Source organism: Misgurnus anguillicaudatus, chromosome 2 (genome assembly GCF_027580225.2).
Source record: "Misgurnus anguillicaudatus chromosome 2, ASM2758022v2, whole genome shotgun sequence".
Taxonomy (NCBI): Eukaryota; Metazoa; Chordata; class Actinopteri; order Cypriniformes; family Cobitidae; genus Misgurnus; species Misgurnus anguillicaudatus.
The window spans coordinates 52641973-52660090 of record NC_073338.2 but is presented as its reverse complement, the minus strand read 5'-3'; the positions used below and the strand labels follow the sequence as shown (position 1 = coordinate 52660090).

Here is an 18118-nt window from a genome sequence, read left to right as displayed (position 1 = left end):
ATATTTTTACAGCTAATTTTATGTTTCCTGAAACTATTTTAAGTTATTTCACTCACTTCAAATATATACTTCTGTTTGTAAGTAGAAACCTTTCTGTCACTTGGCATGTTACTATTATGTTCGGACATTTTAGTATGCTTGGAGTTTTTAAGACGTCTTGCAGTAAATATAACGGTGGTTTTATTTATTTGTATATTATCATACCTACCATAGTATAAAGTTAAGAGTCAACCTAACAGGAACTGGTGTATTTAAACAAACATCAAATTAAACAGTTGGTGGCGGCGGCATGTGCTCATGACAACAGACCACCATTTAAACAAAAAAAAGAAGAAGAGAGGAGCTGAACCCGAACCATGGCTGCCTACTTAATAAAGGCTTTATGAGCTAAACACCCAGCGGCGGAGGAAGCTATATGAAGCCTCTCTGGTGGGATAAGAAGTGGGTCGGTGGAGTAAGGTTAGGACTAGATAAGGAAGAATGATAAAACGCCCATTTAGATAACAGAAATCGTGTAAGCGCAGTCCAGTACAGTAGGTGGCGATAATGCTCCTAATGAGTTGGTTGCCATTAAAGAAGAAGAAGAAGAAGGAAACGGAAGTGCTGGAAGTGCGGCTGCGCACTGAAGTAACAACGGCAGAAGCGTGATTTGGACGTTGTGGTAAAGAAAATGTTTTAAAAATCGTTTTGCAAAGAAAGTGTTTGTTAATTTTAACTTTGAAATGAAAGCTCGGACCAGAACATTACATACAACGCATTGTGTGAGGTTACATTGAGCTGTAAGCGGCAATTCGAATGTAAAGTTTGATACACAGAGGTTTTATACGCTGTAATTATATTTGGTTGAATTTCTCTAGTTTAATTTCGGCTTTTTAACTTGGGTTAATATGTATATGGTATTTGACAGTAAACAGAAACGAGGTTATATTTTTCAGTTTTGTGATGTTATTATGAGTTTCTTGCAAACTTGTCCATTTTGTTGTTTTAGTTAATTGTTCTTCTGGATATGATGTTACGATATATCGCTGAGTACATCAATCCTTTATTTCAATGGACAGTGAACTCGCTTTATGAAGTTGAATAATGTTTCTCTGTTTGGTGACTGCAGGAGCAGCAGTGTGAAGATCTGTTATCATGGATTTCCAGCACAGAGCTGGAGGGAAAACGGGCAGCGGTGGCGTCGCGTCCGCCTCCGAGAGCAATCGAGACCGGCGCGAGCGTCTGCGGCAGCTCGCCCTGGAGACTATAGACATCAATAAAGATCCGTACTTCATGAAAAACCACCTGGGTTCATATGAGTGTAAACTGTGTCTCACGCTTCACAACAATGAGGGAAGAGCTTTTTACTGTATGAATGAACATGATTGTGTGTGTGTGTGTGTGTGTGTTTGTGTTTGTGTGTGTGCGATGATCTCTTTATTAAGTGTGATGTGTCGTTTGTTTCTCTTGTAGGGAAGTTATCTGGCTCACACACAGGGCAAGAAACATCAGACTAATCTGTAAGTGTAACACTTTGCAGATGTGAATGTGTCAAAATGATGTGAATCTGACGGGTTAACTGATCTTCTTTTATATTAGAGCGAGACGAGCAGCAAAAGAGGCAAAAGATGCGCCTGCGCAGCCGGCTCCAGAGAAAGTTAAGGTGGAAGTGAAGAAATTTGTCAAGATTGGCCGACCCGGTTATAAAGGTAGAAGATTATTCAGACTTCTTGTTTAAATCTTTAATGAAACTATTCATATTAAGTTTATGGAATGTATGTAAGACTCGTGTTTTATAAATGAAACTCATTGTTTGTGTTCTCATATGAGCGAGAAACCTGAAAATATATAAAAGCTTTTCAAATTCATCACCAGTTACAGTATTGATGTTTTTCAAACAATCTTTTCTTACTCATAGTTACGAAACAGAGGGATTCAGAGAGCGGACAGCAGAGTCTACTTTTCCAGGTAACTCCCAACCTTTGAGATTGCGTCACAGGAGATATTGTTTAGCCCATAACAGATTTTCTGGTGTAGTTCGGACCTGTAAGCTTCTCTTGACCTAATGCTGATTCCCAAATCGTTCAGATTGACTATCCAGAGGTAGCGGAAGGCATCGGACCAAGGCATCGGTTTATGTCAGCGTACGAGCAGAGAATCGAACCCCCGGACCGCCGTTGGCAGTACCTGCTGTTTGCTGCCGAGCCATACGAAACCATCGCTTTCAAGGTCTGTCTTGTGGTCCGAAATCCTGATCTGCTAACCTCAATGTGTTGTGAAGGTGTATAGGCCGTGTTTAATGTGACAAAACCTTATCACAATTTATCCTTGAATGCCTCATATTTTCAGGTCCCCAGCCGTGAGATTGACAAAGGAGAGACTCGCTTTTGGACTCACTGGAATAGGGAAACAAAACAGGTGAGAAAACTATTTTCATGTGAGGTATTCTGATGGCATCTGAATACATTCTGAACGGGTGTCGCTACACATACAATAAAGCATCTCCATTGAGCTGTGCAATCTGAGCTGTCTTGTTTATTTCGTCTCTCTTTCTTTCTCCAGTTCTTCCTGCAGTTTCACTTTAAGATGGAGAAAGCTATGCCAGCTGCACCGGGTCAAGCGGTGTCTGTCGGCGTCAAGCGTCCACCATCGCTCATCACTGGACTCGGGCCACGCTCATCCGGTGACTCCATGCCACCTCCACCCCCTGGAGGCATGCATGGAATGCCCCCATTGCCCCCTGGTGCCCCTGTACCACCCCATATGCCCCCACCAGGTGCTCTGCCTCCCCACCTGAGACCCCCCCTCCCCACAGATGGCCAAACTGGAATGCCACCACAATAACTGAACATTCAGAATGTTTTCTCTAAAAGATTTGTTTCATTTCATCTCTCTAGACACCGTGGACACTTTTGTAAAGCAACGTGTGATTCCTCTTGAGAATAGGTTGTGATTTGATAACATTTTAAGTGTGTTACAACTGTTAAAAGAATTGCTTTGGTTTGTGTCCATATGGACCAGCGTGAGGTTTGAGATATTGAACAAAATATGGAGTTCTAGGTCTCATTGCGAATCAGCCCAACCACACAATGTCCCAAGTGATTTTTTTTTTATGTTTTTAGTATTAAAAGGAAAATAATTCTTTAAGTTGTCAGTTGTTGTGTTTCTCTTCATAAATGGAAATGAATGAATGTTTTACCTTGAAAGTGGGTTGTGCTTTTAAAGGATTTGTGTTTATTAATCAATTGATATTTATTCTTGAAAGACACAAATCACGTGACACACAAGCCAATGTCATTTTGTGTGAATTGCAAAAATATTTAAGAGCAGCTTTTTACTATTTTGAAATGGTGGATGAGTTTGTTCTTGGGGTTAAACCTGCTTTAGCTGCAGCTTTTTCAGTTCAGTGTTAAAACAAGGGGATTTTGAATGGGAGCTCTTGGTCCTATGTAGCATTTGTTTTATTGCAAGACCTCAATTTATTAATAAATATAATGAATGTTTAAGCAAAATAAATGGTTCTAAGTAGGGGTGGGCCGATCCAATACTTTGGATCAGATATCGGGTCGATCGATACGGTCCTTTTTTGCTGGATCGGATATCGGAATAACGGGGCCGATCCAAATCACAGTGCGTTACTCGTGGTTGTTACTGTCAGATTATAGAAAAGTCAGACTGTTATAAAAGCACCATAAACATTTTTCTACACTTTACCCTGCTGAAAAGAACAGCATACCAGCAAGACCAGCATATGTTGTGTTTTGGTACTGGTTTGCTAGTGAACACCAGCTAAACCAGCACCAGCTAAACCAGCATTAGCATCAGCATCCCATGCTGGTCATACAAGCAAGACCAGCATATGTTGTGTTTTGGTGCTGGTATGCCGGTGACCACCAGCTAAACCAGCATAATACCCATGCTAGTCCATGCTGGTTTGATGCTGTTTTTTCAGCAGGGTATTCAAAGTCTTCATAATAAATTCAACAGCTTTATGTGAAAAACAATTGCATATATGAAGATATTTAAGGTCACAAAAACTCAATGGTTTGGTGCTCACAGAGTTAATAAACTGGAGTAGCGGTAAATAAAACGCATACACACACAAAATAACCATATTTTAATCATCTGAGTCTCAATAAACCGCTGGATGAACGCAGTAGGCTACACCACGTGCTTATACAAGATATGTGAGAAGATGCTTTAAGCACATTATCCTGTGCCCCGGAAGTGCAAAAAGGACAGGATGTGCATTGCACTGAAGTCTTTCATGTTGTGACAGTTTGCACAATTAAAGGTATTGCAGAGGATTTTCTGTTTCTGGGTGGATCATCAAGACTATCGGTCCTCCTAGTTGTCAATCAGGAGTGTTGTGCAATTGCATTTTTTTAAAAAGTGGAGAAGGCGGTTCTTTTCTAAAATTCAAGAAAATCCTCCGCTATACCTTTAAGTAAAAATGTACTTGAACTATTTATTTGCTCAGTCGTATGTCCACTCAAAAACTGACATTATTAATAAATATTTAAGAACGCTTACATTCTTTTAACTTGTATCTCATTTTACATAGTTTTTTTTTTACATTTGACATGATATTCTTCTGGTTTTGTGTGTGTGTGTATATATTTATGTGTACACACACACACACACACACACAATTCTAAATGGATCCAGAAAAATATTAGAATTGCATCGGGATCAGTCGATACTCAGAATTCAGGTATCGAAATCGGATCGGTAATGGAAAAAGTGGATCGGCCCACCCCTAGTTGTAAGTAACTTCAATAAGGATTTGCTGAAGTAAAAAAGCTTTATTTTTGCATGAAACAACTTTTATGTTCAGGCTCAAACATTTCCAAAAGTTAAAATGCTAATAAGGATTCTTGATCTTAAAATCTTAAAATCCCACCTGACTGTAACACAGCATTTACAGCTGAATATCCACTAGTTATCTTCTTTAACTTTTAGTTAGAAAGTCCTGAAGATCAACAAAATCCTTGACATCATTATTTTCAACCCGACATTGGATCATAAAGCCACAAACCCAGCCGTTGAGTTAGATTACTTATATTTGTCCCAACAATGAGTTAAGCATATAGGTTAAATTACAACTCAACAGGTTGGGTTTGTCTTTGATCCAATGTTTGGTTGAAAATTACTCCATGTTTTTTAGAGTTACTGTAGTGCAGAAGTCTCTTATGATCATTTTATTTAAACACGTTAACTTTCATTGCTGTTCTCAAAATAAAAATTATTTTCATTGTTTTTTATGGGAAATAAAGGAATAGTTAACATGAAATATATTTACAATGCTAAGCCTCTTTAGGGGCGGTTTCCCGGACAGGGATTAGACTAGTCCTAGTCTAAAATAAATGTAAGAGCTGTCCAAACTGAAAACAACTTTCACTGACATATCTTAAAATACATCAGTGCCCTTTGTTTTGCCTCAAAATGCACACAAGTAATATTTTTAGTAAAGCATGTTTGTTATATTTCCTAATTAAACTAAGGCGTAGTCCTGGTTTAAGCTAATCCCTGTCTGGAAAACCACCTTTTAAAGTTTCAATTATGATAAATAACAGAATTCCTTATTTCTTTTGATTGTGATGTAAAATATGACACATCATGTTCATCATCACACTTTAGAGTTTCTTCGTGGATTTTTGTTTTCTGTCCTTCATTGCTGTCTTCTTTGATTTCTTAATCTTCTTCTCCTCTTCCTCCTCTTCTTCTTCTGTTTTCTTTTTAAATTTAATCTCTTTCTCTTTTTTGTTCTTCGTTCTCTCTTTAATCTCATCTGTGCCTCGTCGTCTTCTGCGTTCGCTGAATGTTGTCTCTCTTTGCTTCAGGAGTTTTGGATGTGGAAAGGTCCGGTGCCTGAAGCCTCTGGACACTCTCTCCTGAGTTGCCCTCTTGGATTTACGTTTGTTAGAGCCTTCATCATCATCATCATCATCATCAAGCCACCAGAATAATGTGTCCCATAAAGACGTCTCGGTCTGAGAAAATTATATCAGATGTGATTATATTTCACCAAAACATCCTAACATTGTTCACTCACCCTCATGTTGTAATGTGCCTTTTAAATGTTCCCGTTGCTGTTTTTAAGCTTTTTTGCATGTGTGTAATTGTAAAATTGCTATAGTGACCAGTACAGAAGTCAAACTTTATCTTCTGGTGGCTCTGGCGTACCATGAAAGAAAGAAATGTAGGTCAGAAACAACATGAGGGCCAGTTCATGATGGCAGATTTTGCATGGGCAGCAGTGAAGTCCACCTGTTGTTCTTACCTCATGTGCAGGTAATTTCGACCTCCTGATGAAAGCGTGTCTCTCAGTGACAGCTGTAAACTCTTCATTGACGTCCTTACGACCCCTGAGGACCTCTGTGTGAAAACAACGCATTTTAATTTGACTTTGAGAGTTTCTTAGCATTTGTGTGGACCTGTCGAGGTTAAACAGTCTGGACAACACAGTTAAATAAATGCTTCAGTGGTTTAATAAACGTTTGTGTACTTGCCGTTAATCCTCTGTAGACCGGAGGTGAGCACCAGGATGGTGATGGCGATGATCAGACATCTGTTCAGTGTCACGCCTTCAAACGGTGTCTCGATCTGAGCCAGATTCTGGATGGACCGGGCTTTACGCAATGATGCTGAAGATATGGACAAATGAACAGAGATGATTTTAATGCTGGATGTATTACAGAATGAAAACTTCTTCTTAAGAACATTTATCAGAAATGTGTGTGTGTGTGTGTGTGTGTGTGTGTGTGTGTGTTTGCCTATGATGTCATGTGGCCCTTAAAATAAAAAGTTCACCTAAAATTGAAAAATCATTTAGTTTGTTGTTACTTATACAAGTTCTTTTTTAACCTGTATAATTGTCTTTATACTGCTGAACACAAAGGAAGAAATTTTGAGAAATGGTTGTAACCAAACAATTTTCGAGCACCACCGACTTTTTGTGTCCTAGTATGGAAGTCAGTGGTGCTCCTGCTTCCTTCCGGTTCATCAGAACAAAAATATGCATGCAGGTTTTAAACAACGTGAGGGCAAGTAAATGATAACAGAATTAAATTTTTGGGTGAACTATCCTTGGTCTAACCTGGTCAGATTTTTCTAGATTGATCATTTTAATCCTATAAACCAGTTAGACCAAACTACAGTTGTTGTAGTTGTGACACTTTAATCAGGAATCTCAAGTTTTGATTAAATTTACCAAAAAATATAAGCATGTTTTGTTTATAATACCACTGAATAAAGTTTATAATTGACATGCTCAGTAGTATTAGTAGTGTCATTAATGAGTTACAGGTGACATACTCGCACTGGAGGACAGGTGTTCACGTGGAGTCATCTTTGGTATCTGCTGCTGAAGTATTGGAGCTTCCTGTTAAAAACATTTTAATAGTTTATCACGAGATCAGCGTGTGATTGTGACTCTATATGAGATCAAACTCACCTCACGTGTTCTCCTCTGAGCGTACATCTCTAGAAACAGGTGAGAAAAATAAACTATGATATGTTCGTGTGAGTTTCCATATATATAGTGAGGAAGACAATGGATTGAAAAACTGTACAGATATGAAACATTTATTGGGTTATTTTATGTCAGAGCCATTGAAAGAGAAAGTCGTGTCAACTCCATTCACTCCAGTAAAACATTTTTTTGACATCAATGGCGGATCATCGTGGAGCCTCTTAAGAGTTCCTGGAAGTTGAATGTTATAAACTTGATGGACGTTTTAAGATGTTTAAAGAAAATGATTGTATATTTGAATCAGCGTGCTGTGTTATTTCTCATTAAATTAGTAAATTTAGGAGATGTTATTAGAAAACAGGTCAGGCTATTCAATTCAATTTTATTTTATTTATATATCTCTTTTCACAATTGTTAATTGTTAACAGGCTACTGGATAAAGTTAGCAACACATAACAAAGCACAACATTGTAATTGTAATAATTGTAAATTTCATTCTCTTAATGCAGATTTATCTCTAACTGTGTAATTAGAGATAAAGGTTATTAAACTCGATGGGGTAGAAAAACCGTATGGGTGGAGTGTTTTAGGCACTGTGATTCTGTTGATTATTACAGAAATTTGATGTAATAAAAAATTATCTATTAATAATAAAATGCATATATTAATGAGTCCAGGGATGAATAATAATTGAAAGTGATGAAGATGACATCTCCTAAGATTATAATCATTCACAATAAATGAAATGAAGAAATGCCATACTCTGATGTGTTTTTTGCTCTTTGCATATTTATAAATCAAATAAGCAACTGTAATTTACAAACTTGCATAAACATCATACATACTACACAGTGTGATGGCTTTTAAAGTCAGTGTAAAACATGCAGTTAACACGCACACACACCAGCAGTTAAACATGATAATCTTCCTATATTAGTAAGTTACAAAATCATCATTCATGTAACTACATACAAAAACAACCTACACATCAGTGTGTTATATAAATATTGTAAATCGATGCATTTCTTGACTATTAACTCAATGTATTTCAAAGGCTCACTACATGAATCACGTAACGCTCCAGCATTTCTCTCTCTCTCTCTCTCAATGGCTCTGTTTTAGTGAAAGCTTATTGTATCATTGTAGTAGGGCAAGGTCAAGGACAAGTTTATTTATAGAGCACATTTACAAGCAGTCACTATACTGCCCCAAAGTGCTGTACAGACAGTAGATACTAATAAAACACTTAAAAGCAAAACAATTAGCCAAAAGAAAATGGTACAACCCAATAAAAACATAGTATCCCAAAAACAAGATACAAATATAAAACAAATGTAAAACATGATTACAACAATGTCACTGCTCAGCTCATGTTAAAAGCCATTTCAAAAAGATGAGTTTTTAAAAGTGATTTCAAAGACTGCCTTAATATTTAGGGGAAGAGAATTCCAGAGCTTAGGACCTGCAACTGAGAAAGCTCTGACTATCCCTCTGGTTTTCAGTCTGGATCTAGGACATTTCAAATGAAGCTGATCATTTGACCTAAGTGCTCTGACTGAGGTGTGTAAAATCAACATATCAGATAAATAAAAAGGTGCCAGTCCATTTAAAGATTTAAAAACAAATAATAAAATCTTAAAATGGATTCTGAGAGCGACAGGTAACCAGTGGAGAAATGACAGTACTGGGGTGATGGTCAAAGCGCTTTTTCCCTGTCAACAGACGTGCAGCCGCATTTTGAACTAATTGCAATCGGCGAATAGAAGACTGGTCGAGGGCATAGTACAAAGAGTTGCAGTAGTCCAGGCGATTGGTGATCAGGGCATGTACAACTTTTTCTAGTTGACCTTAGGGTAGGTATAATTTCACCTTCCCAAGAAGTCTAAGCTGAAAGAAGCTTGTTTTTACTACTGAGCTAATTTGTTTGTCCAGTTTAAATGAACTGTCAATAATGACTCCAAGACTTTTTACATACGAGCTATAGTTGTTGAATAATGGGCCAAGCACACTACTTAAATCTGAAATGTCGGGTTCTCCAAAAGTTATCATTTCATTTTTTTTTGTCATTTAAGTGTAGGAAATTTAGTGACATCCAATCTTTTATTTCACGTAGACATTTACTCAGTACTTCACTAGAATTAATTTTGGTATTTAAAGGTAAATAGATCTGGACGTCATCCGCAAAACTATATAAAATATATAAAATATATAAAATATTATATTTTTTGAAAATCGATCCCAAGGGTAACATATAAAGTGAAAACAGGACTGGGCCTAGGATTGAGCCTTGGGGCACCCCGCTGTTAATCAGTGCTTTGCGAGAGGCCCAATATTTACAAAAAATGATCTATCTGTCAGATATGATCGAAACCACTCCAGAGCTGAGCCTTTAATTCTGGCACAGCACTCGAGTCTTGACAGTAAGATCTTATGGTCGACCGTATTGAACGCAGCAGTCAAATCTAAAAGCACTAACACAGCAGGGCTATCATTATCAGAGATTAAAAGGAGATCGTTAAACACTTTTAAAAGAGCTGTTTTTGTACTGTGACAAGATTTAAAACCAGACTGAAATTTTTCTAAAATATTGTTTGATTTGAGGTGGAATAAAAGTTTGGAAAGTTTGAGGTGGAAAAACACTTTTTCCAAAATTTTAGATAAAAAAGGCAGCTTAGAAACAGGCCTATAATTTGATAAAACAGACGAATCCAAATGATGTTTTTTTAAGAGAGGTTGTACAATGGCTTTTTTTCAAAGCTGCAGGTACAGATCCAGTTGATCGAGATAGTATTGTGTGTTACCCTAATGCTGACTTGACTGTTCTCAATTTGTCCTGTAAAATAATTTCTGAGATGCTCTTTTATTTTTTGACGGTATATTTTGAGATGTATATTTAGCCGTTTTTTTTTTGTTTTCTGTAAGGTTTAAAGCAGAAGAAAGAAAGACGAGTGCTGTTGTGTGTCTGTCTGGTGTCATATTGCTCATGTTGTCCATTCTGATGTATTATTAGAATCACTGTTCACTTTAACACCACAAATACTCTTCATGCCATATCAGCCCTGATCTTAATTTAGCAGAGAGAAAGCTTTGTTTCAAAGACATCTCGACCCCTGTGACTTGTACTCATGTTTTATAAAGAACTCCATCGTGCTTGTATGTCCAACGGGTTTCCTGTTGTTTTGTATTTGTCCCACGACAGACTGTGTGAAATGATTTTTCTGTACCCGCTCGGCCTCCCGTACGCGCTGCTCTCAGAGGTTTCGGAGGAGAAACTTCTGGCAGTGGTTGACCGAGCTCTTCCTCAAACGTCTCAAATGTGCTTTCATCCATAGCTCACCTAATGGAAAGATGAAGATTATTCAGGTGTGTGTGTGTGCACAAACCTCTCAAACCACAAAGTTAAACATTATAGGATAAACATTCAAAACGACAGCTTTGGAAAAGCTTCACTGCATCTTTCAGAAGCCACCATGAAATGACAACCCAGATTTATCACTGCAGACAGTTAAACAAAGAAATAAATACACACAAAGTCCTATAATATCAGTGTGAGACCCAGTGTAATATACTGCAATGATTGTATGTTTAAGCTTTTCAATAAATGTAAATGAGAAGTCGTGGTAGATGAGGAGCAGAGAAGAAGAAATTCTTCCCTATGAGCATTTTAGAAAGGTGCTAAAAACTGCAAAGGTGCTTAAAACTTAAGGCAAACAAATTCATTTCACTGACTTATGTCAAATCATATACTGTAAAATGATATTGTATGATCGTCGTGTGTCACACCAACACTGTTCTGACAATAACAGTTTTAAAATAGCAGCAGTGTGTTAAGATAAAAAAAATGAAGCACCCATCAGATGGCACCCATAAATCCCTCAGACATTGAACATCACCATAACACTGAGACTTACCTGCACGGAGGTGAAGAGACGTGAGGACTCTCAGTCACAGAGGACAACAGTGTAAGAACAAAGACTCGTATACACCACACACACACACACACACACACACACACACACGCACACACACACGCGGACATGACAGCCATGCACAGGTGCAGTAAATAAAAAAACAAGCAGTGTTGCATGACACAGATTAATGCTGGTAGAGGAAAGCAGTGGTGTGTGTGTGTGTGACCGGCTAATCTGCAGTCGGTTGCTATCGTCTACAAATGTGTTGATTAATATAGAAGATCTGTGTTCTTATTACTTGGAGTACTTGGAGCAATACATTCATTTACAAACTGCAGTGCTTTATCAGTATTACTCTGTGTGTAACGATGTATCCACTGAGAGGAGATGAAGTGTAGACCCAAGTGCAGTTTTATTAACAAAACAGAAACAAACATAAAGCATTGATGTGCATGTTTAATAGATCCTATATGGAGTCGATTTTGTCTTTTCAATGTTGTGCTGGTTCATTCTCTGACTTCAGATGACTATGGCTCAATTATATCATAGACAGGTTTTGGGTTAAGCACAGAACATTCTGTTAGATGTTTCTCACCCCTTATTTGATGAGTTCCATCTTCTCTCGTCTGGTCGCCGGTATAGACCTTTTGCGAGTCGATGTCACAGTTACATCACGTGCGCATGTGGTGTTAGAAAAACAGTGGAAATGAATGAGACACGAGTGACAGAAACAATAAAACTCACTAGAAAATGTCTTGTTGTGCTGTTGAGTGGCAGAATAGGAATGCCAAAATAGATGACCTTCATTTTTATAGTAGGGGAGACTTCTTGACAAACATGCTAAGCTAGCTGCCACACGGCTTTAACTTGATAGCTAAAAGATGACTCAAAATAAAGCTACTTCTTTTGGCTTTTTAATGAGTGTTTTGTTTTTGAATGACTAATATCCTACAAGATCTCAACACAAAAACAAAACCAAAATGAAAATTTACTCTGACCCATGAAAATAAAAAAATGTCTCCTAACCTCAATGTTTTGTGTCTGCTCAGCAAAATTACAACTGCAAATGAGTAAGCTATTAAAGGCTAACAAATTGATATCAAAATTGTACCACAGCGCCATGTAGTATGTCTGAAATAAGCAGTGTGACAACCAACCAACCCGTGAGACAACCAGCCCCGGTCTCCCCTAGGCTATACCGTCGTCGAAGACACTATTTGAAGATAAACGTTGGTGTTTAATGTTGCAATAAGCCCTCAACCGGACAGACTGGAGTGATGAAATCATCTGAAAATCTTTTGATAATTTGAATAGAAAATAATTAGAGAAGATATCCGGTGTTCTGTCGAAGTCTGTTCCCTCTATGTGTCTCTTATAGCGTTTTCATCACGTTACGTTTATAATTTATTTAGAAAGATTAAAGATTTGAATGAGTTCATAATATCAATTATACAACAGTTCTTTCTGGTTCTCAATCTGATTGGCTAAGAGCTATGCGATATTGTACTGATAACGGCACAATAACCGCTTCACCTTTCGTATCATTCCGCCACCTACTCGTCATTTTAGTATTAGTGAATGAATGGAGGTTCTTATTAGGCTCATCTCTGACAGCACAGACGCGCTGTTTTTAAACACTCTCCGTGTGTCTCATTAGTTCACTAGCTCGTGAATCAGTCTGTGAATCCCAATCGGAAGTACTTATCCTGTCAAAGATCAGCGCTCTTGGATGTAACTTTAAACTTAAGTGGAGTATTGTCACATCGTGTGGACGATTAACACTTGGAAAAAGGAATAAAAACAATTAATTCTCTGAAGCGATCTCTCTCCTCAGAACGCGAAAACACTGTGGAACTGCAAGGTAAGCACTGCAGCTTTTAAATTGGACATTGATCATTTATTTAATTGTGACGTGACTATTAAAACACGTTATGAGATATCGCCACTGATATATTTATAAGCAGCATGCAAAAACATCTCTCTGACACTTATAAAAAACAGTTTTATATAGTACTGACAAGAACAAGCCTAATAATAAGCGAGTGCTCGTATCGCGTTAAGATTAAATGGGAAAGCAACGTTATATAAATTTAGTTTTATTAACTTTTACCTCGCGCCAAAACAATAACAACACAAAATATGAATAAGAAAACAAGTAATAGTTTCATGACACCAAATACTGCTGATTTGATCTCAATTTTGACCATCAAACACAGACCGTTGGCCAACACCAGAGCCAGGGAATCCCTGTCACAGATGTAGCCCAGAGAGGGCAGTGGTCAGCAGGGCGAGTGAACACTGATGTCCGCTCATTGCTTTGGATCTCGAGTACCGAATCTTGCCAAGCAAACGTTCAAACAGGCGCTATCTTTACTAATTGACTGCAGATTTGAATATTATACATATATATTCTCGACTTAACTAATCTTAAAACTACACTTTGTGACCAATAAATTGTTATATTTAAAAACGGCGAATCCGTCCATTGAGTTATTATATGATATTCAAAACAGCCGAAAGCGTTACCTGTCATTCTGGCCTTCAAATCCGTGGCGGAAGAAGTAGTTCTCAAACAAAGAGGCTTTTAAAATAACTCCGTTGTTGTTTTCCTGTTTTCGTTTTTCAAACGTGTGCCGTCGAACTGTTGTATAAAAGGCCTACGGCCTCGTGCCTCTGGCCTAATCACAGCCGTGATGATATAGAGCTATATCACACGACTCCGAGAGCGCTATTGCTTAATAATATTACCATTTATTAAAGTTTTCGTATTTTTTTCGTTTTCTATTACTTCTTTTCACCTTCTATCTTAGCATATGTCTTCTTCCTGTTCGTTCTAAATTATGATGTTTAGGCCTACTAATAAATATATAAACATAGCACACACACACACACACACACGATGTAAAGTGTTAATAATATATAAACAGGTAAACATAATAGTTTTAGAACAAACACATAGGCTATAAATATAAGGAAGAAATTGAAAACAGGAAATGATGAAATATTTAATAAATGATATTATACAGAATACATGATAGTATTGCTCTTATAAGTACGTAAGCGATTCATACTGTAAAAATAATTGATTTACCAATAAAGAACAATACATATACATTACATACATGCACACATATCAGTAGCCAAGCAATTTAAACTTTTAATTTATTTTAAAAATAAGCGTAACTTGGTGAAAACGTTATAAGAAACATTAGACTTAAGAGAAATATAAGGGAAACAGACTTCAACAGAACACCGGATCCATAAAAATCAAAGTTTAACGCTAAAACACTTCACACAGCTATTGAGAAGCATTCACTTTCTGGCACCAGTTGGGCTCCGCCCACAAAAAAACATCATCTCTGTTTGCAAACACGCAAAAGGTCTATAGAACTCCGCTCAGTAAAATTAGTCAGTTTAAGAATTCATTTGTACCTTCAGCTGTAAAGTTTTTAAACTTTAGGTAAATGTATTTATTTGTGTATGTGTGTGATATTGTTTTATGTGTATGCCTGTTTGCTGCAACCAAATTGCCTTCGGGAAATGAATAAAGATGAAGCATGGTGTGGCACGACATGAACTTCAGTTGAATACATGTACATTTAAAATAAAGCTTGACAAGGACAATGCAACACAAAAGAGCTTATAGAGGATATGCATGTGACGTCACCTTCAGCGAAACTGACTGCGGTTTCGGCCACTGAGTGGCAAAAGTGACAGCATTAGCATGTAGCGTGAAATCTGCAAAAACTCTTCTAAAATGGGAAAGTAGTTGTGTGATCGATGCAGTGCTAACATATTCAACAAAAATTTGTAGCAGTCTTTTTCCAGACTGCAAAAAACACTCAAAGGTGAAGTAAATCAGAAGCAGTAGTCATATGTCAGGTATGTAAAATGTTGGAATAAAAAATCCTATAAAAAATACAGCAATAAATACTCTTATTCTGTGCAATTGCAAAGTTTTGTCAGTGAGTCGTCATTAAAAAACATCTATTATGATAAGGCTTGTGTTCTACAAAGGTGGGATGGTTTAATAGTGTTAGGCAAGACAATGTCTGGCCATATGCCAATGTCCACAGGACTACTGGTTGTTTGGCAAGTTGTTAAGGCCAACTAAATTCAATTTAAGCTGATAATAGTCAGTTTTACTGGCATTTTCGCAGCAGCCGCTATGAAAACCAGCCATTTTGTTGAATGTTTTGCGTGGTCACGTGGAAAAGTAACGTCATTGCATACTCTCTATATACATACAGGGAACCAATCAGAACATGACACATCAGGGAAAGGGAAACAATAAACAAACCATGATAGTGAACACTTCAAAATTAAAGACATGAACATGAAACACAAAACACAACTCTTACAATGTGTCAGTTCGGCTAACGTCATTGTTTGGGTGTTTACTACCAAGCTATCGGCCTGGTTTGCTATCGTAAGTGTTAAGCAACTTTTTCCATTTGAGGCTTTATTTATATAAGTATCATTAGGGGTTCAAGCACGAAGTTGTATTTGTAAGGATTTTTATTATTCTTCTGTCGTAAAACGGATTGTGCAGACCAGACAGTCTAGAGAATTGAAACTTGGCCAAATGCTAGGTCTCAATAATGTGAGGTTGACAGAGTATCACCCCTTTCAGCCTATGGGGGAGCTACAGCAATGCCAATGCGTTGATGCTCATAACTCCCACAATTCTTGTCCAAATGTCAAGTGCCTTATATCTTTTGGCTCAAGACAAACAAAACGTGTATCTCTTTCATTTCTGTCATAAAAAAAATTCTGCCATATTGTATTTTGTCCAAAACCTAAGTTTGCAAACTAGTCTCTGTTTTTTTGCCCAATCTGAACCATTCCAGTGCTAAAATATTCTTTGGAGTTCGAATATTAAAAGTTATCAAAAAAGTTGAACTTTCAACTCACTGTCGACATGCCACACCCAAATGCTAGAAGTGGCCGGAGCCACTTGGACTTAATTGGCTATAACTTGGAACTGGAATGAGGTATCAACACTAAATTTGGTACACATATACATGGGCCCAATCTGGGTTCACCTGCAACAAATTGACCACTAGTTGGCATTGTAACAAGACATCAACTTTGAAGTGCTATAACTGTAGAAATCTTGCCCCGATTAACTTGAAACTTGGCATGTGTGCTCTTGGTCTGAGGTACCAACACTACCATTAATGTCTAAAAGGACTTTTACGTAACTCAAAAAACATGGCCGCCATCGCCTAATTCAAAACAAGCGGCTATTAGACAAGGTTAACGGAGGGCGATTGAAACAAAACGCGGTGGGCCTGTTTGACTCTTGGCCATTGAGGTCTGTGCAGAGTCTGTGCGCTATGACTTTTTTTAGTGTTTAAATGATTATGTATTATACAGCATTTCAGATAAGAACCTCATATTATTTAGTAGAGCTCATTATTGAATCGTTTGTTAGATATTCATCATTTTGTTTTAAACATACTTTTGCGAACTAGTCCTAGGTTTTTGGGCCGATCGGAACCAATTCAGTGCTGAAATAGTCTGTAGACACCGAATGTCAATAATTATCAAAAAATTTCAACTTTCCACTCGTCGTCACAATGGCCAAAAGTACAAAGGGGTGGGGCCACATTTACTTAAATGGCTATAATTTATGATAGGATTTAAATATTAACACGAAACGTGGTACACATATGTAAGGTCACATGCAAAAAAAATGCACCACTAGGTGGCGCTATAACACAATTTGAAGTGGTTATGAAGAGTTTTGTTGCAAAACGAGATAAATCCATTTTTTTACATTTTTGTCAAAACATGTTTATTATTATGTTATCATGTTATTATTTTGTTTTATGGTGCTACTTAGCTGTATTTTTTAAGTTATGACGGTTTAAATCAAAACAAACCAACTGCAGTTGAATTGATATTAATTGGAATGCACAACCACAAAATGAGATTTCTGAAAAAACGTACACATACCCTTTGTTGCATTGTTATTGGCATAATGATCATTGTGGGTGGAGCCACACATTTATTTGGCTATAAATCAAGACAGGAATGAGCTATTGACACCAAACTTGGTACAGATATGTATGGGCCGAACCTGGGTCACTTGCAAACGTTGCACCGCTTGACCACTAGATGGTGCTATAACTCAATCCCAAATAGTTATGTCTTCAAATCTGAATGACATAACAACATTGGGGCTTGATTATAGGATTCAAACTTAAAAGCAGCCAAAAACATCATACAGACATGTGGGTTGGTTTATCATTCATACTTGGTGTCTTGGTCCTAAATGCTTAAATGGATAGTTCGGCCAAAAATGATATTAAACTCATGATTTACTCACCCCCAAGCTGTCCGAGATGCATATGTCCATCGTTTATCAGACAAACACATTTTCAGTTATTTTAGAAAATGTTTTAGATCTTTCAGTTAAATAAATGGGAAGTTACGGGGTCCACGACCTTCAAGTCCAAAAAATGTGCATCCATCCTTCACAAAATAAGTCCAAACGGCTCCAGGATGATAAATAAAGGTCTTCTGAGGGTAATCTGCGCGGTGTTGTTATAGAAACTTTATAAATCAAAATAACTACCTTCCACTAGCGCCCCCATCTTAGACTCCTCTGTATTCAGGAGAGAGTATTAGCGTAGTGTACTCACTTTTCTTAGTGATGTATGACAAATTCGGAGGGCAAACACAGAGCAGCAGCAGAGTCACCTCCGTACACTGTGTAAAGTCTGATCTTGAATGCGGACGCGACTAA

General features: G+C 37.5%; 2 protein-coding genes across 6 annotated transcripts; one reads left to right on the top strand and one right to left on the bottom strand.

Moving 5' to 3' along the window:
* Positions 1–52: 52 nt before the first annotated feature.
* On the top strand, positions 53–3126 carry sf3a2 (splicing factor 3a, subunit 2). Of its 3 annotated transcripts, none has more exons than XM_073857958.1 (8): positions 53–77; positions 1109–1337; positions 1458–1499; positions 1579–1688; positions 1898–1947; positions 2068–2208; positions 2329–2397; positions 2542–3126. In XM_073857958.1, exons 2-8 carry the CDS (start codon positions 1135–1137, stop codon positions 2821–2823), a joined length of 897 nt encoding a protein of 298 aa, XP_073714059.1. In that variant the 5' UTR covers positions 53–77; positions 1109–1134; the 3' UTR covers positions 2824–3126. The 3 variants fall into 3 exon arrangements, with proteins under 3 accessions (XP_073714059.1, XP_073714055.1, XP_073714058.1); XM_073857954.1 differs by lacking the exon at positions 53–77 and adding an exon at positions 438–661; XM_073857957.1 differs by lacking the exon at positions 53–77 and adding an exon at positions 630–779.
* Positions 3127–4783: 1657 nt separating this feature from the next.
* Positions 4784–12113, bottom strand: LOC129443294 (uncharacterized). Of its 3 annotated transcripts, none has more exons than XM_055203797.2 (7): positions 11960–12113; positions 10678–10790; positions 7436–7464; positions 7297–7363; positions 6492–6626; positions 6263–6357; positions 4784–5972 (listed from the first exon to the last, which is right to left on the bottom strand). In XM_055203797.2, the coding sequence occupies exons 2-7, from the start codon at positions 10781–10783 to the stop codon at positions 5616–5618; spliced, it is 789 nt and encodes a 262-aa protein (XP_055059772.2). In that variant the 5' UTR covers positions 10784–10790; positions 11960–12113; the 3' UTR covers positions 4784–5615. The 3 variants fall into 3 exon arrangements, with proteins under 3 accessions (XP_055059772.2, XP_055059771.2, XP_055059773.2); XM_055203796.2 differs by lacking the exon at positions 11960–12113 and adding an exon at positions 11365–11505; XM_055203798.2 differs by lacking the exons at positions 10678–10790; positions 11960–12113 and adding an exon at positions 11365–11418.
* Positions 12114–18118: the final 6005 nt, after the last annotated feature.